The sequence below is a fragment of the Solanum stenotomum genome, chromosome 1, assembly GCF_019186545.1.
Source record: "Solanum stenotomum isolate F172 chromosome 1, ASM1918654v1, whole genome shotgun sequence".
Taxonomy (NCBI): domain Eukaryota; kingdom Viridiplantae; phylum Streptophyta; class Magnoliopsida; order Solanales; family Solanaceae; genus Solanum; species Solanum stenotomum.
This window is the reverse complement of record NC_064282.1, coordinates 54,303,317-54,331,013: the sequence shown is the minus strand read 5'-3', so window position 1 is coordinate 54,331,013 and position 27,697 is coordinate 54,303,317. Positions and strand designations below refer to the sequence as shown.

Genomic DNA, 27,697 nt, shown 5'->3' with positions numbered 1-27,697 from the left:
ACTTTTCTTCTTCTGCTGGCTAGAACAATGTCAAAATTAATTCATTTCATCTTTTTAGGGATGATTCTCTAAAAGATGAGACTGGTATTTCTTTGTGAGTGCATTTAATATAATTGCTCAATGTCTTGCGTTCTTTCTGATCAACTAGTGTTCTTAAACAGGCAGATAAGAGAGATGTGGTTGGTTTGCAGGAACAGGTAATCCCTTAGTAAATCTGTTATCTGATCCTTTAATATGTTTTCGGCGGTTAACTTACTTCTGAATTTTCAGGTTTTTGTTCGGAAAGTCATTGAGCTTCATGATAAATATTTGGCATATGTGAATAGTTGTTTCCAAAACCACATACTTTTTCACAAGGTATGCGTTGGAAGGAATGATAGTTGTCTAATTTAATTGTTCTACTCTGTGCATTAGGTCTGTGCATAAGGGTAAAAGTAAATTGCTAATATCTGTCCCCTTTGTCACTTTCTAGGCACTTAAAGAAGCTTTCGAGCTTTTCTGCAACAAGGGTGTTGCTGGTAGCTCAAGCACTGAAATTCTTGCCACATTCTGCGACAACATTCTCAAAAGAGGCGGGAGTGAGAAATTGAGATATGAAGCCATAGAAGAGACATTGGAGAAGGTGAGCTCTTTCTCTATAAATCCCCTTCCCTTCTTTTCTTCTAGAGCATCTGCTTTTTCTTCGTACAACTGGAGCAGGAGAAAGCTGATAATAGATTTCACTTGCAGGTGGTAAAGCTGCTAGCTTATATTAGTGATAAGGACTTGTTTGCAGAATTCTATAGGTAGAGTTACCTCTACTCTGTATCTCAACCACTACTTGAATAGTAGCTTCTTTTCTGTTACAAGTTAATGACTTCCTTTTTTTTCAGGAAAAAGCTAGCTCGGCGGTTGTTATTTAATAAGAGTGCCAATGTTGAACATGAGAGAAGTATCATAACAAAGTTGAAGCAGCAGTGTGGGGGGCAGTTCACATTAAAGATGGAGGGAATGGTAAACTACCCAGATCAATTATTCTGAATTTGAGGCTATGTTCTCTGGTGACATTCTTCTTCTCGTCCTATAGGTCACAGATTTGACATTGGTAAGGGAAAATCAAGCCAGCTTTGAGGAGTACGTGAGCAACAATCCAATAGCAAATCCAGGAATTGACTTGACGGTGACTGTCTTGAATACTGGCTTCTGGCCTAGCTACAAGTCTTTTGATCTCAACCTCCCAACGGAAATGGTATATCACATAAATATGTTTAATGTCATTATGCAGTTGATTTTATCTTGGTTTTGACCCTAGTTCCTCTTGCTGAAGTTCTTCTCTTTGGGCAAAGAATGATGCATGTTTTTTTGCTTGAATCATATTTCTTCTCAAACGTCTTGTCAATGATTCATTTTATGTTGCGCATTGTCAGATTAGGTGCGTTGAAGTATTCAAGGAGTTTTATCAAACAAAAACGAAGCACAGGAAGCTTACGTGGATATACTCTTTGGGAACTTGCATTATAAATGGAAAATTTGAGCCAAAGTCTATTGAGCTCGTTGTCACTACCTATCAGGTTGATTGTTGGCTTACTTTTTGAAATCGGATAGGCTTAGTTAGTTTGAAACATTTTTAATACCTTATCAATGAGAAAATGAGATTGAGATTTCTTCCTTTTTGTAGGCTTCTGCTCTGCTGCTCTTTAATGCATCAGATAGATTGAGTTATCAGGAAATCATGACACAATTAAACCTGTCAGATGATGATGTTGTTCGGCTTCTTCATTCCCTTTCATGTGCGAAGTACAAGATTCTCAACAAGGAGCCAAGCACCAAAACAATTTCTCCGACTGATGTCTTTGAGTTCAACTCAAAGTTCACTGACATAATGAGGAGGATGAAGGTACAATAATGATGAGTAAGGTTAGCCTTTCTACTATGAATTGTTGCACTACATTACTGACCCAGTGAGGATATTACTGTAATGGTATGCAGTTACCTCTGGCTCCTGTTGATGAGAAGAAAAAGGTAATTGAAAACGTTGACAAGGATAGGCGGTATGCTATAGATGCTTCGATTGTGCGTATTATGAAGAGTCGTAAAGTACTGGGCTACCAGCAACTGGTCATTGAATGCGTTGAGCAGTTGGGACAGATGTTCAAGGTATCCTCAGGGATAAACTTCTGCTTCTCAATTTTAATGTTCGTTATTCAAGTTCAACTGAGCTAATTACTTTGTTTTGAATACTCATAGCCTGATGTCAAAGCTATCAAGAAGAGAATTGAAGATTTGATAACTAGAGATTACCTTGAGAGGGACAAAGATAAACCAAATTTGTTCAAGTACTTGGCATGATTTGTGCAAATCATGGTGAATGAGTGATGTTTACAGGACTTCTGCAATCGACATAGGAGAAGAAACATGCCGCCCAAGATGAAGACGGATTTCTGCAACTCCTACCTTCCTGGACCTTTTATTGCCTTGCATCAGGAGCTTGAATCATTTGTACAAATGGTTAAGAACTTAAGAACTCAGGAAAAAGTAGAATTGCCTCTCAGATACTTCAGTTGAGATTGCCTTAACTTCTTCCAGTCTTATATGGCCCTTTCGCGTGCTCTATTCCGTGTTTGTCGGCTACCTGTTTGAGTTTTGAGTAAATGTAATATTCTAGTCAACAGCTTACCCTCTCTGGATTCAGCACAATGGTAATTACTTTTAGGATATGCTCTACAATCCTACTTTCTTGGTTCTTTGTAGATTGTGATTTGAACCTTGGTGGTCCTTATGGGGCCTTCTTTCAACCTTGGGCAAGTTTATTGGATCTGGAACCTCATTACTCAACAGTTCTCTATTGAATGAATCACTTGCCTAAGTTTTAGGTCCATTATCCCAAACTTTACAGATGTGAAAAACTTGTAGCTTCGGAATGACATTCAGACCTGAATCTGAATTGTATGGCTTTGTAGATAGAAGATACCAGCTCGATATATTAACACTCATAAGGTTACCAAAATATGCTACATAAAATTACATAACTAGCTAGTAATAGAAATTATGAGAAACACCATATGTTTACATAGCCAGGTCAAGTGTGTAATTGTCTCTGATCTGACACCAATCATCCTCGAGCCTAGAGCCAAATCTTAGGCATGTGAAAGTACACAAGTGTTGGTGATAATAGCCTTTTTAGGTGGCAAAATAGCTTTTTGCCTAGTATCTGTAACTTTTTTACCCTTGAAGTAAGCCCTTACATATGGAAAAGATCTTGAATCTTGTTATTTTCTTGCTCTCATTGTTATATCGATTTCATATTAATGTTCTTATGGCATAATCAATATTCGTTCTTTATTATTGTTTCATTGACAGCCCAAAAAAGAAAAGGAAAAGAGTTTGATCGATATATTAAAATTCACTTGTCCTTAAGCTCTATTTTGGAACACTTTTATTACGTTATCAATGAGAAAACGATATTGAGACTTCCTTTTCGTAGGCTTCTGCTCTGCTTCTCTTTAATGCATCAGATATATTGAGTTATTAGGAAATCATGGGCCAATTAAACCTATCAGATGATGATGTTGTTCGGCTTCTTCATTCCCTTTTATGTCCGAAGTACAAGATTCTCAACAAGGAACCAACCACCAAAACAATTTCTCCAACTGATGTCTTTGAGTTCAACTCAAAGTTCACTGGCAAAATGAGGAGGATCAAGGTACGATTAATGATGAGTAAGGTTAGCCTTTCTACTATGAATGTTGCACTACATAACTTACCCCATGAGGATATTGCTGTAAATGTATGCAGATGCGTCTCCCTCTTGTTGATGAGAAGAAAAAGGTAATTGAAGACGTTGATAGACAGTATGCTATAGATGCTTCAAGTAGTGGGGGTGGGGGATTGGGTGAGTAAGAGGAGACAATAAACTTGGAAAAAGGAACCATTGATGACAAGAAGAGAATCGAGTGAGATGTGAATCTCTCTTTCTCCTTTTATGTGTTTTTCCTTTTTCCTCAAAAACCCCCTTATATTTCTAACTATTTCCATTTTTGTCGCGGTTAAGCCTTGAAGCGAGACTCAAAACGTGTTGAGCGCTCCAACTTGCTTTATGTGCGCTTCTATATTGTCATTAAGGTTCTAAGGCAAACTTTTCCTTGCCAATGAGCCGCTTTGGAAGAAGTGATCATAATTTTTTTTCAATTTTTATGGTCATATATTTGTCATATATGTTTATAATTATTAGTCTTAGACTAAACATATATATTTGTATATTTTGTCCCTTTGCGCTTTTTTTAATTAAAGCCCACACTTTATTTGCGCTTTGCACTTAAAGCCCCAACGGACCTTAGAGCTTTTTTGCTCTTTTCGCCTTTGATAACACTGATTCATTAGGAAAGTCATTCTCCTAGATTTTTTTTTTAAAGCATTTTGACCAATCAAATATTAAAAATATGGAATACATAGACAACACTCTCAAAAAAGAAAAAGAAAAGAGTACTCAAGCACTTGGGGTAAAAATGCATAAAACCCAAAAATAGTTGGAATACATTTGCAATACCTCTGAATGAAAAACAATGAAATTACCCCGGCAAAAATGGAAATAGTTAGAAGTATAAGGGGATTTTCGAGGAAAAAGGAAAATCACATAAAAGGGGAAAGAGAGATTCACATCTCACCCGATTCTCTTCTTGTCATCAATGGTTACTGCCTTCCTGGCAGCTCCATCTTGTGCCTTCATCGGGTCTAGACTCTCTGATCACCCTTTCGGCAAATTCCTTCGCTCTCCGGTGACATCACAGGTACATTTTCCTGTTAAATTGTGAGTTCCGATTCGATGTACACTGTTCCCACATATGTATATACCTATGATGCATAGTTGATGTGGTGGTTTCGGTTTAATTGCTTCTTCCTTTGCTTTGGATTGATCCTGTTATTAATTTTGTTTCCAGTAGCTATTGAAATTGTGCTATTTTGTTGTGGTTGATTTTGCGATCTTCAGAGCTGTGATTGATGGACTAGTTTTATGTTGTTTTTTATTTCTCTATAGTTGATTCTGAGCATGAGTGTTTTGTCCTTTTGAAGTTAGGTATAGTGGAGGTTTAGTATTCATTACTGGTAGGTTTTGAGTTTAATTTTTTGTTCATTATTTGTTGCAACTGACGGCGTTCATGTAAAATAGTGTAATTTTGAAGGATCCGAGCAACTTAGTTTTTCAGCCTTTGTGATGTGTATTTTCTTTTGCTATTCTCAGTTTGATTTACTTATTAATTTATATATGTTTATTGGAAAATGTTGTATACGGTTTTCTTTTTTGATGGAACCCTGAAAAGATTTTAAAAGTTCATATCTTTTAGGGCCAAGTGTGCAATTTTGGTATTTTTAGTTTATGTAGGTCCTAGGAATAACTTGGTGAAACTTAGTTCTTGAGGAATTCCTATCAGGTCAGGGTCTTCGGGAACCAAGTCATAATCGTTAGGAATCAATCAATTGTATGGAATGTGCTTAGAGATGTATCATATGATACCAGCCGACATGTCTCATGCCACCAAAATGTTGTTGTCGTGTGGGTACTAGTCCAATAACTGCAATTTCCTGAAAACCGCCCATTTTCAGGGCAAAGGACGTTATGAGCTTGCAAAAAAATTGCTGAATCAATCCCTAAATAGAATTTAGAGTAGAATTCCTTTTCACCAAGCAATAAGCATGAATAAAATGTAAGCTCACATGAATCATGAGCATAGATGATTTGTTGGCAGGTAAATATCAATAGCGGATGAGGTAATTACTTAGGGTTTTTATTTCGGCTGAATGTAGGTAGTCTCTGCTGCACATTATTGTACTCTTGTGAAGCTCTCTCGAAGGCGTCTTTTTTTTGTGTGACATGTACTTTTACTTTACGCTTATCTCAGCACTTCTAAATTTTGAAGTTTGGACTTGTTTAGTTACATAAATGGCTCATTTGTGCTTATTATACTTGAAGTCCTATACATCCAACTAAATATATAATTCAGAGTGGTGAAGAATATTTAGAAACAAAGATCACACTGAACCAATAAAAAAACTCACTACCTTTTCCAGTTAGGCATCTATAACTGTGGTAATTCGGAATATTTCTAGTTAGTGAGCTTCGATTCTTTCCTTTATTATTGGATTTTATTCTTGTGCTCCTTTATCTTCTCTCCTCTTTGTATTACTTTAATTTAAGCCGCCAATATGTAATCCTGTTTCCTGTTCTTGATTTTTAGTCATATTCTTCTACCCTTTCTATTGTGAGACCCAGAAATACTTCTGCGATTCTTAGTATGCATCGCTCCTTAACAGCCCCACACTTTGAAGCCTTGAAATCCAAGTAATCTGGTCCATATTTCAAGGATAAAGCCAAGTTTGTAGACTGTCCAACATCAGATTTCGGTATTTAATAAGAGCATTCTTTCTGTCATTTGTTTGTTAATTCTCAAGAATAGAGTCAAATATTAATGTGATTTGATTTTCTGATTGGCTTATAACTTGCTTGATTTTCTTATTAGCTTTTGTTGAGTTTAGTTGGTGATGTTATTTTGTTTGGGAACAGGGCCACAGGTGTTTGGAATTTGTGTAAGGTTGCATTCTGTTAAATTATGAAGATATTAAAATCACAATGATCCAACATAGCACAATCGATCTGGAACATGGATGGCATTCATGCAATGGGGCATCACAAAGCTGAAGAATATTCGAGAAGGGCCGCCTCAGCTCAGAGGACTATATGAAGCTGTATACACATCCATTTAGACTCCCACACTGTTAGGCATGTATATAACTTGGATTTGATTAACCTTTTGTCTCCTTAAGTGTACTAGCAGGACAATTTACAACATGTGTACTCAGAAGTCCCCACATGATTATTCTCAACAGCTGTATGACAAATATCGTGAAGCTTTTGAAGAATATATCACAACAACGGGTAAGGCTAGCTGCAGTTTTCATTCGCATTTTACTTTGGTAGAAATTAAACAAGGCACTACAATAAAACAAGAAAAATAAGAATTGAAGTAGTATTATTCTTAACTTTTTTTTTTGATGTTTGTTATATCCATGTACCATTCTTGATTGTTTGCTCTCTATGTATTATTCTGAAATGTTTGGAACTTATAAAAATGATTTTTTTAATAAAGAAACAGAAAATCATTAGTCTGGTGAGCCCTTTGTTGGTATTTTATTTTTCAATTTTAGTCATGCAAACAAAGAGGGCTTAGTATGGGTAGTTTTCTTGGTGCCCTCTGTGATTTTATTTTGTGCCCTCTATGATTTTATTTAATAAGGATCCATGTACAAGTATCTACATTTTTTTGGGATCTGAATGTTTATGTAATTCAGGCATTGCTTTCCCAAGAGGCATATTATCTTTTAGTTTTATTTCCACTATTGTAAGATTCAAATTTAGAAAGGCTGCTCTTGCTGCTTCTTTATCCTATAGAATATTAAGAAAAGGATACGGAGTAAGTGGATATAAGTTTCAAAACGCAGCTAAATTACATGGATTTTTTGTATGTTATTTTAGGCATGCAATTTTGCTTAGGAGTTTCAAATGATGAAAACACAAACTTGGCTTAAAAAATTTTTACTTAATTTTTGTTTATCCAAATATTTCTACCTTCTCTAAATTTCACACTGCAATCCAATTTCAAAATAGGTATTGCCTTCTAAATTTCACCTGATCCCTTGGTTAAAGCACTGAGTTCAGCTCATGGCTTCTATATTGATTTTTTAAATTCTGTTTTCAGGGTTTTGCCTCTTCTAGAATTTGGTTTTCAGTTTGACAGTATACTCAACTGCTGCCACGTCATTTTACAAAAAGATGTTATCATTTAGTCCCCCAATCCCAATTATGTAAAGGTGTTTGCCTGGGCACGGAGTTTAAGAGAAAAAAAAGAAATTTGAAACTTGTGGTATAAAGTAAGCTATAGAAACTTTGTGGCAATAAAGTAAAACAAGAAATCTGTAGTTAAATTGTTACTAAACACGGAAAGATGTCCCTTGGGGGACTGACTAAAAAAGAAAGAATATCACATAAATTGGGACAGAGGTAAAATCTTACTGGCAACTGTTTTCTGTTCCAGGTCTCCCAAGAGTTGAATGGAAAAGTTAGGGATGCTGTTATAACTCTGGTATCCCTTTTGTCTTTCTTTGAGGTCTCACTACCATTTCTTTTAAACTTTTAATTGAGCAATAATATTCTGAAAGCTGCTGCAAAATTCAGATTTTACGATCTGACAATGGCATGGAGTACACTTTTCATCAGTTTGGTCTATTTTGTGAGGAACCATGGATTGAACGTCAGCTTACTGCTCCTTATACTCCAGAACAAAATTGAGTTAGTGAGAGAAGAAACAGATTTATCATGGAGCTGGCAAGATGTATGTAGCACGAAAAGAATTTGCCAAAGATGTTTTGGGCAGAGGCAGCAAATACAGCTGTGTTTCTACAAAATCAACTTCCCTCAAAAGCTGTGAAAGATCAAACTCCTTTTGAAGCATGGTAGGGATACAAGCCTCCACTGCATAAGTGTTTGGTTGTCTTTGTTTTACCTATGTTCCTCAGGTCAAACGGGATAAACTAGCCAAGAATGTTGCCTTGGATATTTTTATTGGGTACAGTAATGTTTCAAAGGTGTACAAAATCTTTCAACTTGAAGGTGAGAAGATAGTTATCAGCAGTGATGTCCACTAAATGGAGAATGCAGAATGGGATTGAGATGACTCAAGGAATTCCGTCTAGAAAACAAGCTCGTGGTTAAATGAAAGGGACGATGATCCACCAATTAGGGGAACTCGATTGCTCTCTGATATATATGAGAGATGCAATGTTGCGATTCGTGAACCTGCTAACCCTAAAGATGCTCTCAAAGACCCCAAGTGGAGAAATGCAATGGAGAAGGAGCTGTTTGTGATCGAAAAAATGATAAGTGGCAGCTTGTTGACAAACCTCAAGGCAGAAAAGTAATTGGGGTAAAGTGGGTGTTCCGAACCAAGCTAAATGTTGATGGTTCAATCAACAAGCATAAAGCAATGCTTGTAGTTAAGGGTTATGCGCAGATTTTTGGTATAGATTATTTTGACACTTTTGTTGCAGTTGTTAGGCTCGACACGATCAGATTGCTTATAACTATTTTTGCACAACGTTGCTGGAAAGTGCATCAGATGGATGTCAAATCAACATTTCTTAATGGCATTCTTGAAGAAGAAATTTATGTTGAGCAACCTGAAGGGTTTGTATAGATGGAAAGGAAGATAAATTCTACCGACTACATAAAGGTCTTTATGGCTTAAAACAGGCACCAAGAGCTTGGTATAGTCGAATAGATGATTATTTGCTCGGCCTCGATTTTGAAAAGAGTCTTTCAGAATTCTCACTGTATGTTAAACATAATAGCAGTGAGATTCTTGTTGTTTCTCTATATGTGGATGACCTTTTGATTACACGGAGCAGTGAAAACCTAATTGATGAGTTCAAGCAAGATATAATGCAAGCTTTTGAAATGTCTGATCTTGGTCTTATGACATAATTCCTTGGAATGGAGATTACACAAGGAAAAGATGAGTTTTCAGTTTGCCAGAAAAAGTACGCAAAGGAAATTCTCAAGAAATTCAAAATGGAAAATTGCGAAGAGATTAGTACTCCCATGAACCAAAAAGAGAAACTAAGTAAAGATGATGGAGCCGAAAAGGTGGTGGAGACATACTTCAGAAGTTTCATTAGTGTTTAATGTATCTTACAGCAACAAGACCCGATATATTGTATGTTGCAAGTGTTTTATCAAGGTTCATGCATTGTACCAGTGAAATACACTTGCAGGCAGCCAAAAGAGTTGTGCGATACATCAAAGGAGCCATCACCTATAGAGTCAAGTTTCAGAAGAGTCAATTTGTGAAGCTTTGTGAGGACTCCGACGGTGATTGGGGCGGTTCCAAGGATGATGCAAAGAGTACTTCAGGGTACTGTTTTAGTCTTGGTTCTTGAGTTTTCTCATGGAGTTGTAAGAAACAAGATATTGTGGCTCAATCTACTGCCGAAGCTGAGTTTGTGGCAGCTGCAGCAGTAAATCAAGCATTGTGGCTGAAGAAAATTCTAGTTGATTTGCATATGGAACTGACTGGAAGCATCAAAGTGTTCGTGGACAATGAAGCAGCAATAATTATATCTCACAATCTTGTGTTTCATGGAAGAACTAAGCACTTCAAAATCAACTTTTTTTCTTGAGAGAAGTGCAAAAAGATGGACATATAACTCTTGTCTACTGCAAGACGGATTAACAATTGGCTGATATATTCACTAAGCCTTTACCAGTCAGCAAGTTTGAGCTTCTCAGACAAAAAAATTGGAGTTTGCAGTTTCCAAACCAAGCAAGAGTGTTAGGAATTTGCTTTTTTTAAACTGCAATTAATTTACTTTTACTGCTTTATTATATTAAATAAGAGTTAGTCAATTAGTTGTTAGCCATATATTCCTATTATTTAGGAGTTAGTTAGTGATTTAGGGAAACTCCTAGTCGTGTGTTTAATGCATTCTATTTTATTCTTCTGCTGATATTCTTTTCGACTTCTCTGCTCTCTAATATCTTGTACTTCTGAAATTTACCTCCAGAACACCCCCCCCCCCCCAAATCAAATTCTGTACTTATTTTAATGAAAGAGCATGAGCAGTTGCTTAGGGAACCAACAAGTGCTTTTTGTCGCATTTCCTTCTAATTTGTATTTTAACTTTTCCCCTTCTGCTGGTTAGAACGATGTCAAAATTAATTCATTTCATTTTCTTTAGGGATGATTCCATAAATGATGAGACTGTATTTCTTTGTGAATTCATTTAATATAATTGCTCAATGTCTTGCATTCCTTCTGATCAACTAGTGCTCAACAGGCATATAAGAGACATGTGGTTGGTTTGCAGGAACAGGTAATCCCTTAGTAAATCTGTTATCAGATCCTTTAATATGTTTTCAGCGGTTAACTTTTGAATTTTCAGGTTTTTGTTCAGAAAGTAATTGAGCTTCATGATAAATATTTGGCTTATGTGAATAACTGTTTCCAAAACCGCACACTTTTTCACAAGGTATGTGTTCGAGCAAGGGATAGTTGTCTAATTTAATTGTTCTACTCTGTGCATTAGGGTAAAAGTAAATTGCTAATATCTGCCCCATCAACTTTGTAGGCACTTAAAGAAGCTTTTGAACTTTTCTGCAACAAGGGTGTTGCTGGTAGATGAAGCACTGAACTTCTTGCCACATTCTGCGACAAAATTCTCAAAAAAATGCGGGAGTGAGAAATTGAGTGATGAAGCCATCGAAGAGATGTTGGAGAAGGTGAACGCTTGCTCTACAGATCCCCTTCCCTTCTTTTCCTCTAGAGCATCCTCTTTTTCTTCGTACTACTGGAGCAGGAGAAAGCTGATATTAGGTCTCACTTGCAGGTGGTAAAGCTGCAAGCTTATTTTAGTGATAAGGACTTGTTATCTCATCCACTATTTGAATAGTAGCTTCTTCTCTGTTATGTTACAAGTTTATGACTTTATTTTTTCAGGAAAAAGCTAGCCCAGCGGTTGTTATATGATAAGAGTGCCAATGATGAACATGAGAGAAGTATCCTAACAAAGTTGAAGCAGCAGTGTGGGGACAGTTCACATCAAAGATGGAGGGAATGGTAATCTATCCAGATCAATGTTCTCTGGTGACATTCTTCTTCTCTTCCTGTAGGTCATAGATTTGACGTTGGCAAGGGAAAATTAAGCCAGCTTTTGAGGAGTATTTGAGCAATAATCCAATAGCAAATCCAAGAATTGGCTAGACGGTTACTGTCTTGACTTCTGGCCTAACTGTCTTTTGATCTCAACCTCCCAGCAGAAATGGTATATCATATCAATATGTTAATTGGCATTATGCAGTTAATTTTATCTTGGTTTTGACTCTTGTTCCTCCAGCTGAAGTTCTACTCTTTGGGCAAAGAATGATGCATGTTTCTTTGCTTGAATCATTTTTCTTCTCAAATGTCGTGTCATTGATTCATTTTATGCTGCTCATTGTCAGGTTAATTCAAAAAGTTTTATCAAACAAAAACGAAGCACAGGAAACTTACATGGATATACTTTTCGGGAACTTGCAACATAAATGGAAAATTTGAGCCAAAGACTATTGAGCTCGTTGTCACTACTTATCAAGTTGATTGTTGGCTTACTTTTTGAAATCGCATAGGCTTAGTTAATTTGAAACATTTCTATTACGTTATCAATGAGAAAACGAGATTAAGGCTTCTTCCTTTTCGTAGGCTTCTGCTCTGCTGCTCTTTAATGCATCAGATAGATTGAGTTATTAGGAAATCATGACGCAATTAAACCTATCAGTTGATGATGTTGTTTGGCTTCTTCATTCCCTTTCATGTGCGAAAAACAAGATTCTCAACCAGAAGCCAAGCACCAAAACAATTTCTCCGACTGGTGTGTCTGAGTTCAACTCAAAGTTCACTGACAAAATAAGGATGATCAAGGTACAATTATAGATGACTAAGGTTAGCCTTTCTACTATAATTGTTGCACTACATTACTGACCCTGTGAGGATATTGTTGCAATGATATGCAGATACCTCTCCCTCCTGTTGATGAGAAGAAAAATGTAATTGAAGATGTTGACAAGGATAGGTGATATGCTATAGATACTTCAATTGAGCGTATTGTGAAGAGTTGTAAAGTATAGGGCTAACTGGTCATAGAATGCGTTGAGCAGTTTGGACGGATGTTCAAGGTATCCTCAGGGGGATAAACTTCTACTTCTCAATTTCAATGTTTGTTATTCAAGTTCAGCTGAGCTAATTACTTTGTTTTGGATACTCCATAGCCTGATGTCAAAGCTATCTAGAAGAGAATAACCCAAACCTGTTCAAGTACTTGGCATGATTTGTGCAGATCATATGAGTGATGTTGGTATGAACTTCTGCAATCGACATATGAGGAGAAACGTGCCGCCTAAGATGAAGACGGATTTCTTTAACTCCTACACCTCTGGACCTTTGATTCTCTTGCACCAGGAACTTGAAACATTTTGTACAAATGGTTAAGATCTCAGGAAATAATACAATTGCCTCTCAGATACTGAGTTGTGATTGCCTTAGCTTTTTTACCCTTTAAGTAAGCCTTTACATGGGATAAGAAGGCATCTTCCATAGTAAAATACAATTTCAATTCTAAGTTTTGAGAATATGGAAAAGATCCTAAATCTTGTTATTTTCTTGCTCTTGTTATTATGTCGATTTCATATTCTTGTTCTTATGGCATAGTCAATATTCGTTCCTTTGTTGTTGTTTCATCGACAACCCAAAAAAGAAAAAAAAAAGAGAGTTTGATCGTTATTAATTCACTTTTCTTTAATCCCTAATTTTACAAATTAAACTATTACTATGAACACATTTTCGGCTAAACAAATGTCATCAAACATGTCATTAATTCTTGAATGACAATTTGCTGGTTAGAGCCATAATGATAGTATGAAGTTATGGCGTCTCCTGTGATAATATGTGAAGCTCAGCTAATCAAATTAGCATCTGATATAATTCGGAAGTATGTATTAAGAAGATAATTAAATGAAAATCATTTCCTATATAATATAATTTCCTGTGTCAATTTGTTTGATCTACTTTCTTTTTAGTCCATTTCAAAAGAATGATCCTTTTCTTTTTAGCAACTTTTTATTTCAACTTTCTCCGTGACATGTTTAAGACCACAAGATTAAAAGATATTTTGATATATTTGACAAATCTTTAATTTGAGACCACAAGATTCAAAAGTCCTTTTTACTTAAACTCCACATCAAGTCAAGAGGGAGTATTAGTTATGAAATATTAAGATGGTGGATGTTAATGTCCATATGCACTAGTATTTGATGGATGTCAATGTTCATATGCACTAGTAAACTTGACTTTTCAAGTTACTTTAGACTTATAAATAACTTACATTGTATATAAAAATTGATAGTAGATATAATTGGAAGTATAAGAAAGCTCTTATTTCATCTCACTATTTATACTGCTCTCTGGCAGTAGTATTTATCTAATTTTACTTTAATAATATAACATGTTATCAGCACGAGTTTCTAATTTATCCCAAAGATATACATGATAAGAATAGCAAAAATGGGAGAAATCCTCCTCTAAGTATTTGGGTATGTATTTTACGAATCATGTACTTATAAGCAAGATTTATGTCATACTATCACCTTATCTTGTTATATAACATTAATTTGATAAACAGAGTTCTTAAAGGTTGTTTGAATCTTATTAGGACAATGTTTAAGATGTTTATGTTTGGAATATTATTGATATAATTGTTACATTGATTGTAAATGAATTTTAGTTTTTATTGTCATTGTTAGTAACCTAATAAGAATTCACTCAGGGGAGGACCCTCTGATCTATCAAAGAAAATATCTCCTTGTGTGGTGTGACGAAGAATTCTAGAAAAGATCCATTGAGACTCCATCCACGATCACACGAACATCTCTTGGTACTTGTCCAGGACAAGTGAGATCTTCGATCTGCGCGCCTGAGAGCAGCTCAAATAAAAAATAGTTTGGTCTAGTTTGAATTCAGGCATGCCCGTCCATCTACTGCTATGCCTGAAAATGGTGCAGTGTGAGGGCATTGCTATGCCCCTTAATGAATTGAATGGTCCTTCGACCTTTGTTTGATTTTGATGACCGGCATAGATTTCATGAGACCTGGCCCACTCTTACTAGAAAAAAAACCTCCCTCTCCTCACAGTTAAGTAACTTTCAGCTTCTTTCCTTCGCTATTAGGAAAGTAAGCAACTTCTATTAGCGTTGGATCTTAAGTCGAATTGATGGTGTCATGTACAACATCTTTCAATGATGACTCATTAATGTTCATTGATTTAGATTCCTCCCCCCTTCTGAAATATGCGTTCAATATTTCAATATTTTCGGTGTTTTTAAATTATATACCTTATGTGTATTTATATAGGAAAATAATAGGGTCAACTTAATAATCCTAATGGGCCATAAAAACACCCTCTATGGATGGATCCAAATTTTTTACATTCCCACTCACACATAATGAGAGTGCTTTTCCTATATGAGAATATATTCTCATCTCTACAATTATTCATACATGCAATTAGACCATGCGACCAACATACTGTGTTAGAGTTAAATTATATACATCTGTTAGAAATATATAACCTTTCTTCGAGTGTAAACCTGGAAGTAGATTATAAAGTATGCAGTACCCCAAATCATATAAATTACATTTGATATAATATCAAGATCTCATAAATCATTATTTTTCTATATATTCACAATTATAACTCATAAGTTATAACTGGTGCATCGACGAACACAAATCAATGAGATATTATTAATGAACTTCCTCTTCTCACAATGCTCTTAACATTAGTTTAAGTGTTTTCTAGATATGCTCCTCTATACTCATGATCTTTTGAAAACATATTATGATAGCAAACACCAAGTTAAGTCTCAAGTATCTGACTAAAGTCACATAGTTTGAGCCATTACAAAAGCTCTGGGTCTCACACAACAATTAAAATATGTGTGCATTCAAATCAACTTTATTGATAAGTAAAAAACATCAATTTTGTGAACATGAGAAAACAAAAAAACAATATGAAGTATCTCAAAATCTACGCATGTCTTGAGACTTTGTGTGTCTCATAAATACATCTCCAATAAAAGGATTAATAGTCAATGAATTTGCTAACATATCTCTGGTAGACATATACTTTACGGACACATTCTTTACGTTCACTACCTTATATCTAATCATGTCTCTCCTATATTTGTACTTGATATCTAGTTTGAATTTACAAAGAAATTTGGGACCTTAGGTTGAAGACGATATAATAGCTTCGTTGTCACAATAGACTTGCACTGTTCAGTTTTTTCTGCAATATTTGATGTGTTTCAAGAACTTTTTTCAACCAAATAACTTCGTATGCTGCTGATGCGGAAGCCACATATATTCAACTTTCATCATAGATAATGATATACAAGATTATTTTTTACTACTCCATGATATGACACTATCACATAGTAAGAAACCATATTTTGAGGTAGACTTCCTCTCATCTAGATATCCTCCATGATTATTATCAATAATATATCTAACTAATTACAAATCTTTGTTTCCTTGGTAACAAATTGCATAATCAACTGTTTCCTTAAAATATCTCATGATTCCCTTTACTGCTTGTCAACATGTTAAATCTAGTTTGATTTGATATCTACTTACTAAGTCTAGATATCAGGTCTAGTACATACCATAACGTACATCATACTTTTGACTATGCACTTATAAGGAATTCAACTCATTTTTCCGACTCTTCAGGAGTCTTAGGACACATCTGATTAACCATGTGATTGATTTCAAATTTTTCCAAAAATATTTGCCTATTTTTTAAAAAAAAATTAATTTTACCCATAAGTTCTAAAAATTATTAAAACTACCTATAAATTTATATTATCATTTTATAATTAATATGTTCCGTTAAAAAATAACCTTGTAACATAATTGATAACTATCAACAACAACAAAACAACAATATATGTCAGAGCAATACATTAATCGCATACTCAAATTTGTCAGTGATTCAATTATAATTATAATCCATCAAAAATAAATTGTTCTTTTTTCTCAATTTTATCACTCAAATTAGACTTCAACTTTTGTCGGAGGAGGTAGTAAAAAATATTACTTGAAATTAATAAATGATGAGTATTTTTTTATAAAATATAAAATTTAGGATAATTTTTGAATTTTTAAAAATTTTCAAATATTAGAACTTAGCCCAAATACTAGTTTTTTCTAATGTTTGAAAACTTGGGATACTTGATAAATATATTGGCCAAATTATATGACCAAACACCACTTACCGAATTTTCCCAAGTTTTTCTCAATTTTTTTTGATAAATAAGGGTGTACGTGGAAGTCTCTATATTTCGGAAAGTGATTGAGCCATGATAAATATTTGACAAATACATGAATGTTTCCAAAATCACAGTTTTTCACAATGTATGTGTTGGAGCGAAGGATACCAAATTGTTCTACTCTCGCTCCGTGCATTAGGGTAAAAGTAAATTGCTAATGTCTGTCCCCGTTGGAGACGTTGGAGAAGGTGAGTTCTTGCTCTATAGATCCCCTTCCCTTGTCCTTAAGCCCTAATTTGAAACATTTGTATTACCTTATCAATGAGAAAACCAGATTGAGACTTCTTCCTTTTCGTAGGCTTCTGATCTGCTGTTCTTTAATGCATCAGATAGATTGAGTTATCAGGAAATCATGGCGCAATTAAACCTATCAGATGATGATGTTGTTCAGCTTCTTCATTCCCTTTTATGTGCGAAGTACAAGATTCTCAACAAGGAGCCAAGCACCAAAACAATTTTTCCGACTGATGTCTTTGAGTTCAACTCAAAGTTCACTGACAAAATGAGGAGGATCAAGGTACAATTAATGATGAGTAAGGTTAGCCTTTCTACTATGAATTGTTGCACTACATAACTGACCCCGTGAGGATATTACTGTAATGGTATGCAGATACCTCTCCCTCCTGTTGATGAGAAGAAAAAGGTAATTGAAGACGTTGACAAGGATAGGCAGTATGCTATAGATGCTTCCAAGTAGTGGGGTGGGGGATTGGGTGGGTAAGAGGAGACAATAAACTTGGAAAAAGGAAACATTGATGACAAGAAGAGAATCGAGTGAGATGCGAATCTCTCTTTCCCCTTTTATGTGTTTTTCCTTTTTCCTCGAAAACCCCCTTATACTTCCAACTATTTCCATTTTTGTCGCAGTTAAGCCCTGAAGCGAGGCTCAACGTGTTGAGCACTTCAACTCGCTTTATGTGCACTTAAATATCGTAATCAAGGTTTCCTTGCCAATGAGCCTCTTCGGAAGAAGTGAAACTAAACAATTGATATTTCACTTTATCATGCTGCTTTTTTCAATTTCTATGGTCATATATTTGCCATGGATGTTTATAATTATTAGTCTTAGACTAAACATATATATTTGTATATTTTGTCCCTTTGCACTTTTTTTAATTAAAGCCCACACTTTATTTGCGCTTTGTGCTTAAAGCCCCAACGAACCTTAGAGTTTTTTTGCGCTTTTCACCTTTGATAACATGGATTCATTTGGAAAGTCATTTTCCTAGAGAAAATATTCTTTAAGCATTTTGACCAATCAAATATAGAAAGTCTGGAAAACATAAACAACATTCTCAAAAAAGGAAAAGAAAAGAGTACTCAAGCACTTGAGGTAAAAATGCATAAAACCCAAAAATAGTAGGGATACATTTGCAATAACCCTGAATGAAAAACCAAGGTATAACTGAATATTTATGTGAGCTTACTTTTCATTCATGCTTATTGCTCGGTGAAAAGGAATTCTACTCTAAATTCTATTTAAGGATTGATTCAAAAAAAATTTTGCAAGCTCTTAACAGTGTTATGAATGGTGAGCGCCATTCGCCAAAGGCGATATGGCGAGGCGAGGCGAGCCATTCTCGCCATTCTACACTGAGGCATGGCGACAAAAGGCGACAAGGGCCTGCCTCGCCAATGAAACGTCGTTATGATGCTCGTGATCTCATTGATCCAATTCGCTTGGATAACATTGATGATTCAAATGAATGGTTAGTTGGATGCCCCGAAGATCAAGAAGATGAACTAGTATATGAGGATGATCATCTTACTTGGGGTAGTGTTGCTACGGCAATTGGAGCTGAGAGTATCTATCATCTTAGGGGACTTTCTTCAAGATCAAGAGCACTTGACAAGGGCAAAGGAGTAGAAACTACATCTACAAGTTCAACTTCAAGTAGGACTTGGACACTAATTGATGAAGACTACGAGGAGGAAGAAGATGAGGATCAATATAATGATGTAGAGGATGTTGATCTTCAAGAGTTGGATAGTTTTGAAGAAGAATAGACTTTTAGAGTTCTAGTATTGTCTTTTGAATTATTGGGTCTTTAAAGTTCTAGACTTTTAGTATCTACTTTTAGTTTTTGAATTGAAATATTTGCTAATATATGTTATTGCTATTGAGATTTTGGATATTTATATATGCAATTAAATATTTTTAATTTTTGGTATTAATTGGCGCCTCAATTCAAAAAGACGAGCGCCTCGCCGCGTGGCGAGGCAGGCCCTTGTCGCCTTTTGTCGCCTCTGCCGTCTTTTGCACTTGAAGGGGGCACTTTTCATGAAATTGCAATTATTGGACTAGTACCCACACAGTAACAACATTTTGGTGGCATGAGACATGTCGGCTGGTTTCATATGACACTTTCTAAGCACATTCAACGCAATTGATTGATTCCTAACGATTATGACTTGGTTCCCGAAGACCCTGACATGATAGGAATTCCACTAGAACTAAGTTTGACCAAGTTATTCCTAGGACCTAGATAAACTAGAGTTTCCAAAATTGCACACTTGGCCCTAAACGACATGAACTTTTAAAATCTTTTCAAGGTTCCATCAAAAAAGGAAACCGTATATAACATTTTCCAATAAACGTATATAAATTAACAAGTAAATTAAACTGAGAATACCAAAAGAAAATACACATCAAAGACACTGAACTAAGTTGCTCAGAACCTTAAAAAATACACTATTTTTACATGAATCCCGTCAGTTGCAACAAATAATGAACCAAAAATTAAACCCAAACCCTACCAGTAATGAACACTAAACCTCCACTATACCTAACTTCAAAAGGACAAACCACTCATGCTCAGAATCAACTATAGAGAAATAAATAACAACATAAAAGTAGTCTATATATCACACTCTGAAGATCGCAAAATCAACCACAACAAAACAACACAATTTCAATAGCTACTGGAAACAAAATCAATAACAGGATCAATCCGAAGCAAAGGAAGAAGCAATTAAACCAAAACCACCAAATCAACTATGCATCATAGGTAAATACATACATGGGAACAATGTACATCGAATCAAAGCTCACAATTTAATCGGAAAATAGACCTGTGATGTCACCAGAGAGCGAAGGAATTTGTTGAAAGGGTGATCGGAGAGTTTAGACCTGATGAGGGCACAAGACGGAGCTTCCAGGAACCATTGATGACAAGAAGAGTATCGGGTGAGATGTGAATTTCTCTTTCCCCTTTTATGTGTTTATCCTTTTTCCTCGAAAACCCCTCTATACTTCTAACTATTTCCATTTTTGCCGCGGTAATTTCTTAGTTCTTCATTCAGGGTTATTGCAAATTTATCCCAAATACTTTTGGGTTTTATGCATTTTTACCTCAAGTGCTTGAGTACTCTTTTCTTTTTCTTTTTTTTGAGAATGTTGTCTATGCTTTCCAGATTTTCTATATTTGATTGATCAAAATGTTAAAAAAATATTCTCTACGAAAATGACTTTCCTAATGAATCAGTGTTATCAAAGGCGAAAAGTGTAGAAAATCTCTAAGGTCCATTCGGGCTTTAAGCGCAAATAAAGCATGGGCTTTAATTAAAATTTCTTAGAGATTTTTTGCACTTTTCGCCTTTGATAACACTGATTCATTAGGAAAGTCATTTTCGTAGAGAAAATCTGGAAAGCATAGACAACATTCTAAAAAAAAGAAAAAGAAAAGAGTACTCAAGCACTTGAGGTAAAAATGCATAAAATCCAAAAGTAGTTGGGATAAATTTGCAATAACCCTGAATGAAGAACTAAGAAATTACCACAGCAAAAATGGAAATAGTTAGAAGTATAGAGGGGTTTTCGAGGAAAAAGGATAAACACATAAAAGGGGAAAGAGAGATTCACATCTCACCTGATACTCTTCTTGTCATCAATGGTTCCTGGCAGCTCCGTCTTGTGCCCTCATCAGGTCTAAACTCTCCGATCACCCTTTCAACAAATCTGGTGACATCACAGGTCTATTTTCCGGTTAAATTGTGAGCTTTGATTCGATGTACATTGTTCCCATATATGTATCTACCTATAATGCATAGTTGATTTGGTGGTTTTGGTTTAATAGCTTCTTCCTTTGCTTTGGATTGATCATGTTATTGATTTTGCTTTCCAGTAGCTATTGAATTGTGCTGTTTTGTTGTGGTTGATTTTGCGATCTTCAGAGCGTGATATATAGACTACTTTTATGTTGTTATTTATTTCTCTATAGTTGATTCTGAGCATGAGTGGTTTGTCCTTTTGAAGTTAGTTATAGTGGAGGTTTAGTGTTCATTACTGGTAGGGTTTGGGTTTAATTTTTGGTTCATTATTTGTTGCAATTGACGGGATTCATGTAAAAATAGTGTATTTTTTAAGATTCTGAGCAACTTAGGTTTTCAGTGTCTTTGATGTGTATTTTCTTTTGGTATTCTCAGTTTAATTTACTTGTTAATTTATATACATTTATTGGAAAATGTTCTCTACGGTTTCCTTTTTGATGGAACCCTGAAAAGATTTTAGAAGTTCATGTCTTTTAGTGCCAAGTGTGCAATTTTGGTAACTCTAGTTTATCTAGGTCCTAGGAATACATTGGTGAAAGTTAGTTCTTGTGGAATTCCTATCAAGTCAGGGTCTTCGGGAACCAAGTCAAAATCGTTAGGAATCAATCAATTGTGTTGAATGTGCTTAGAGATGTATCATATAATACCATCCGACATGTCTCATGCCACCAAAATGTTGTTACCGTGTGGGTACTAGCCCAATAACTGCAGTTTCCTGAAAAGTTCCCTCTTCCGGTGCAAAGGACGTTAAGAGTTTGCAAAAAAATTGTTGAATCAATCCTTAGGTAGATTTTAGAGTAGAATTCATTTTCACTGAGCAATAAGCATGAATAAAAAGTAAGCTCACATAAATACTGAGTTACACCTGTGAGTTATTTTTTTATGAATCACGAGGTTAGAGGATTTGTTGGCAAGTAAATATCAATAGCGGATGAGGTAATTACTTAGGGTTTTTATTTTGTCTCTATGTAGGTAGTCTCTGCTGCACATTATTGTACTCTTGTGAAGCTCTCTCGAAGGTGTCTTTTTTTTGTGACATGTACTTTTACTTTACGCTTATCTCAGCACTTCTAAAATTTTGAAGTTTGGACTTGTTTGGTTACATAAATGGTTTATTTGTTCTTGATGATTCATTATATTGAAAGTCTTATACACCCAACTAAATATCTAATTCAGAGTGGTAAAGAATCTTTAGAAAACAAAGATCACACTGAACTAATAAAAAAACCATTACCTTTTCCAGTTAGGCATCTATTACTGTGGTAATTCGGAATATTTCCAGTTAGTGAACTTTGATTCGTTCCTTTATTTTTGGATTCTACTCTTGTGCTCCTTTATCTTCTCTCCTCTTTGTATTACTTGAATTTAAGCCTCCAATATGTAATCTTGTGTCCTGTTTTTAATTTTTAGTCATATTCTACTATCCTTTCTATAGTGAGATCCATAAATGGCTCAAGGTACCTGTGTGATTCTTAGTATGCATCGCTCCTTAACAGCCCCCACTTTGAAGCCTTGAAACCCAAGTATTCTGGTCCATATTTCAAGGATAAAGCCAAGTTTGTAGCCTTTTCAACATCAGATTTTGGTATTTAATAAGAGCATTCTTTCTGTCATTTGGTTGTTTATTCTCAACAGTAGAGCCAAATATTAATGTGATTTGATTTTCTGACTGACTTATAAATTGCTTGATTTTCTTACTAGCTTTTGTTGAGTTTAGTTGGTGATGTTATTTAGTTTGGGAATAGGGCCACAGGTGTTTGGAATTTATGTAGGGTTGCATTCTGTTATATTCTGAAGATATTGAAATCACCTAGAGGAGGGACAAAGATAACACAAACTTGTTGAAGTACTTGGCTTGATTTGTGCAGATCATAGTGAATGAGTGATGTTTGTATGGACTTCTGCAATCAACGTAGGAGGAGAAACATGCCATCCAAGATGAAGATGGATTTCTGTAACTCCTACCTTCCTGGACCTTTGATTGCCTTGCATCAAGAGCTTGAAACATTTCGTAAAAATGGTTAAGATCTCAGGAAAAAGTAGAATTGCCTCTCAGTTACTTGAGATGCGATTGTCTTAACTTCTTCCAGTGTCTTATATGGCCCTTCCGTGTGCTCTATTCTGTGTTTTGTCGGCTACCTGTTCGAGTTTGAGTAAATGTAATATTCTAGTCAACAACTTACCCTCTGTAGATTCAGCACAATGGTAATTACTTTTAGTACATGCTCTGCAATCCTACTTTCTTATGAATTGCTTGATTTTCTTACTAGCTTTTGTTGGGTTTAGTTGGTGATGTAATTTAGTTTGGGAACATGGCCACAGGTGTTTGGAATTTGTGTAGGGTTGCATTCTGTTATATTGTGAAGATATTGAAATCACAATGAACCAACATAGCACAATCGATCTGGAACATGGATGGGACTTCATCCAAAGGGGCATCACAAAGCTGAAGAACACTCTAGAAGGGCTGCCTGAGCCTCGGTTCAGCGCAAAGGACTATATGAAGCTGTGTACGTATCCTTTTAGACTGCCACACTGTTAGGCATGTAGAGAACTTGGATTTGACTAACCTTTTGTTTCCTTAAGTCTACTAACAGGAGAATTTACAACATGTGTACTCAGAAGCCCCCACATGATTATTAATCTCAACAACTTTATGACAAATATCATGAAGCTTTTGAAGAATATATCACAACAACGGTAAGGGTAGCTGCAGTTTTCATTCACATTTCACTTTAGTAAAAATTAAACAAGGTACTACAAAAAAATAAGAAAAATAAGAATTGAAGAAGTATTATTCTTAATTTTTCTTTGATGTTTGTTATATCCATGTACCATTCTTGATTGTTTGCTCTCTATGTATCCTTTTGGAATGTTTGGAACTTATAAAAATGATTTCTTAATAAAGAAACAGAAAATCATTAGTCTGATGAGCCCTTTGTTGCTATTTTATATTTCAATTTTAGCCATGTAAACAAAGAGGGCTTAGTATGGGTAGTTTCCTTGGTTCCCTCTGTGATTTTACTTTGTGCCCTCTATGATTTTATTTAATAAGGATCCATGTGCAAGTATCAACATTTTTTTGGGATCTGAATGTTTATCTTTTAGTTTATTCCTACTATTAGCTGCAACTTTACTACTCTAACCTTTCTACAGAAAGTGCAGCATGAGTTGTTGTCTGTGTATGCCACTCAACTTCTTGAGAAGGAGCACTCTGGATTCCACGCGTTACTAAGAGATTAAGGTAATTAGCAGCATCTTAAAGACCACATTTCTGATATTTTTTTTTTGCAGTAATTGACACAATCATGATTATTTTATTAGGTTGAAGATTTATCAAGGCTGTATAGGCTCTTTTCTAAGATTCCTCGAGGCTTAGACCCTGTGGCCATTATTTTAAAGCAGGTTTGTGATCTCATGACCTCATATTCTCGATTGTATGCCTTTAAGTTACTTCACATATCCTTCTTTTTAATCTGAATGCAGCATGTTACTGCTGAAGGTACAGCTTTGGTAAAACAGGCTGAAGATGCTGCTAGCAACAAAAAGGTTTGTACAATCTATCCTTTTCAAATTGTTCGGTTTTGAAGAAATTTATTTCTTCCTTATTTGGCGTTTATACACTTTGAGTTGACTTGGAACTTGTCAAACTAGAAGTTTTTGCTACTTTAATATGCGAAGTTACTTGTGTTCAAGTGTCGGATCATCTTAATTTAATATTTTAACACACCATTTTATGACATCAATACTTTAAGCTTAAAAGATATCTGCTCTAGCTCCCAAGTCATTAAAAATACAAAATAGCCCCTACCACCAAAGTTTTAGAAAATACACACTAACCACTTTCTATAAATATTTTATATCCCTATTTAGAAATTTTAAAAAAATTCACAAAATCCATTTCTTTCCCTCCAAAACTTCTCCCTCTTTGCCGATTTTCTGGCCATTTACACTGGAAAATTACTCCACATGACGAAAACCTCCTCAAGATCAGCCATTGTAGTTCCCCATTGTTGTAGAAGCTCGAAATATTCCATCCATTATAGAAGAAGCTTGTATTTCCAGCGACGTTTTGTTGTTACATTTCACCATTTCAGTAGCTCATCTGACCTGTAAGTGATCTATCCCCATGGTTTTCCTTTTTCTAGTATTTTACAATCATCAAGCAGTGAGCAGTAGCATCGACCATTACTGGTTTATTATGTCGTTTTCTGAATATAGTGGTGATTATGGTGGTGAATGAGAGGAGACTTCAAAATGTTGGAAATGGAACTCTCAGAGTATGGTGACAGTGTCCATTGTCCTGCTTTGCAATGGTAGTATGGTACATATGACAACATGGTTTAGGGAATTATTGAATGCAGGGAATTAAATTAGTTATTTGATGAATTCTAAGGGAAAATTCATTCATTTCATAACAAATGATAGGGCCATAGGTAGGTGGGGTTGTACATGCTTGATGTTGTCCCTGATGGTTCTAGACTAGTTTTCTGGGTTAACGTTGTTGAAGACGGTTCAACACCATTAGGGTTGGGGTGGGTGGGGGGATTTTCCCTAGAAAATGCTCGATATAAATATTAGAGAAAGGGAAATTCCATTCATTAGAAAGCTCATGCTGCTTCACAATACATCAAGTAAAAAGTGACTGAAGTAAGTGACAACAAGTTCAGGGACCTTTCTCAAAGAACAGCAATCCCTTGAAAAGGGGAGATGACTGCTAGAATATATTGTCTATCACATCTTGAGTTGTCAGTTTGTGAGACTAGCTATTTATTACTGATTAGAGTATTTTGCTATTTTTTATTGGGTTTCCCACTTGGTGGTTAGTACCCGCATTGGGGCTCGAGTAATCCGGATTCGTGCCAGATTGTCTCACACTGTGGTTAAAGTGCTCCTTTATAAATGCGACTCCATAATCAAGGGAACTCGAACCGGAGACCTGATTAGGGAGTAGGGAGTACTTACCACTCCACCACAACCCTATTCATAGCATATTGCTATTCTGCTTTTTTAATTTCTAGTTTGTGCTTTTGATGAGTTTTGCTCAGAGATTTCTTGTTAACATCATATCTTCTCTTTTGTATCAAAAGCATGAAGTCACAAAGTTTGACTTCCATCTCAATGATTGTTTTGTTTCATTTACTTCATTTGTCCTTCAGTACATGATCATTGATAATTTGGTGGTTTGGAATGTTACTTCAAAGAGATGGTAAACGTTTCTTTAAAGCAGAACCCCCCATTAAATTCTGTACTTATCTTAATGAAAGAGCACGAGCAGTTGCTTAGGGAACCAACAAGTGCTTTTTGTCGCATTTCCTTCTTTTATGGATTTTAACTTTTCCCCTTCTGCTGGTTAGAACAATGTCAAAATTAATTCATTTCATCTTTTTAGGGATGATTCTCTAAATGATGAGACTGGTATTTCTTTGTGAATTCATTTAATATAATTGCTTAATGTTTTGTATTCTTTCTGATCAACTAGTGTTCTTCAACAGGCAGATAAGAGAGATGTCGTTGGTTTGCAGGAACAGGTAATCCCTTAGTAAATCTGTTATCTGATCCTTTAATATGTTTTCGGTGGTTAACTAACTTCTGAAATTTCAGGTTTTTGTTGGGAAAGTGATTGAGCTTCATGATAAATATTTGGCATATGTGAATAACTGTTTCCAAAACTGCACACTTTTTCACAAGGTATGTGTCGGAGCAAAGGATAGTTGTGTAATTTAATTATTCTACTCTGTGCATTAGGGTAAAAGTAAATTACTAATATCTGCCCCATCAACTCTGTAGGCACTTAAAGAAGCTTTTGAACTTTTCTGCAACAAGGGTGTTGCTGGTAGATGAAGCGCTGAACTTCTTGCCACATTCTGCGACAAAATTCTCAAAAAATGCGGGAGTGAGAAATTCAGTGATGAAGCCATTGAAGAGACATTGGAGCAGGTGAGCTCTTGCTCTGTAGATCCCCTTTCCCTTCTTTTCCTCTAGAGCATCTGCTTTTTCTTCGTACTACTGGAGCAGGAGAAAGCTGATAATAGTTCTCACTTGCAGGTGGTAAAGCTGCTAGCTTATATTAGTGATAAGGACTTGTTTGCAGACTTCTATAGGTAGATTTACCCCTTCTGTGTATCTCATCCACTACTTGAATAGTAGCTTCTTCTCTGTTATGTTACAAGTTTATGACTTCCTTTTTTTTCCAGGAAAAAGCTATCCCGGCGGTTGTTATTTGATAACAGTGCCAATGATGAACATGAGAGAAGTATCCTAACAAAGTTGAAGCAGCAGTGTGGGGGGGAGTTCACATCAAAGATGGAGGGAATGGTAAACTATCCAGATCAATTATGTTGAATTTGAGGCTGTGTTCTCTGGTGACTTTCTTCTTCTCTTCCTATAGGTCACAGATTTGACATTGGCAAGGGAAAATCAAGCCAGCTTTGAGGAGTATTTGAGCAATAATCTAATAGCAAATCTAGGAATTGACTTGACGGTGACTGTTTTGACTTCTGGCTTCTGGCCTAGCTACAAGTCTTTTGATCTCAACCTCCCAGCAGAAATGGTATATCATATCAATATGTTAATTGGCATTATGCAGTTGATTTTATCTTGGTTTTGACCGTCGTTCCTCCTGCTGAAGTTCTTCTCTTTGGGCAAAGAATGATGTGTGTTTCTTTGCTAGAATCATTTTTCTTCTCAAATGCCCTGTTA

At 35.6% G+C, this 27,697-nt stretch overlaps 1 protein-coding gene and 2 long non-coding RNA genes across 6 annotated transcripts in view; all 3 read left to right on the top strand.

Annotated features, from left to right (window-relative positions):
- LOC125874677 (cullin-1) overlaps window positions 1-27,697 on the top strand; it is a 141,669-nt gene that overhangs the window by 112,748 nt on the left and 1,224 nt on the right. For 3 of the 4 annotated variants that reach the window (XM_049555682.1, XM_049555690.1, XM_049555676.1), the window contains exons 19-20: window positions 2,002-2,136; window positions 17,244-17,312. In XM_049555682.1, the coding sequence (XP_049411639.1) occupies window positions 2,002-2,136; window positions 17,244-17,312 (204 nt within the window). Of the gene's footprint in view, window positions 1-161; window positions 198-270; window positions 358-472; window positions 623-729; window positions 786-872; window positions 994-1,066; window positions 1,229-1,406; window positions 1,551-1,657; window positions 1,877-1,968; window positions 2,137-2,226; window positions 2,674-17,243; window positions 17,313-27,697 lie in introns of those variants that run through there. The other variant, XM_049555774.1, reaches the window with a different exon arrangement.
- On the top strand, window positions 6,595-6,909 carry LOC125874955 (uncharacterized). Its single transcript, XR_007447335.1, has 2 exons — window positions 6,595-6,749; window positions 6,835-6,909. It is a non-coding gene; the product is annotated as an uncharacterized LOC125874955 (long non-coding RNA).
- LOC125874927 (uncharacterized) lies at window positions 22,761-24,362 on the top strand. Its single transcript, XR_007447328.1, has 4 exons — window positions 22,761-23,509; window positions 23,593-23,695; window positions 24,152-24,239; window positions 24,320-24,362. It is a non-coding gene; the product is annotated as an uncharacterized LOC125874927 (long non-coding RNA).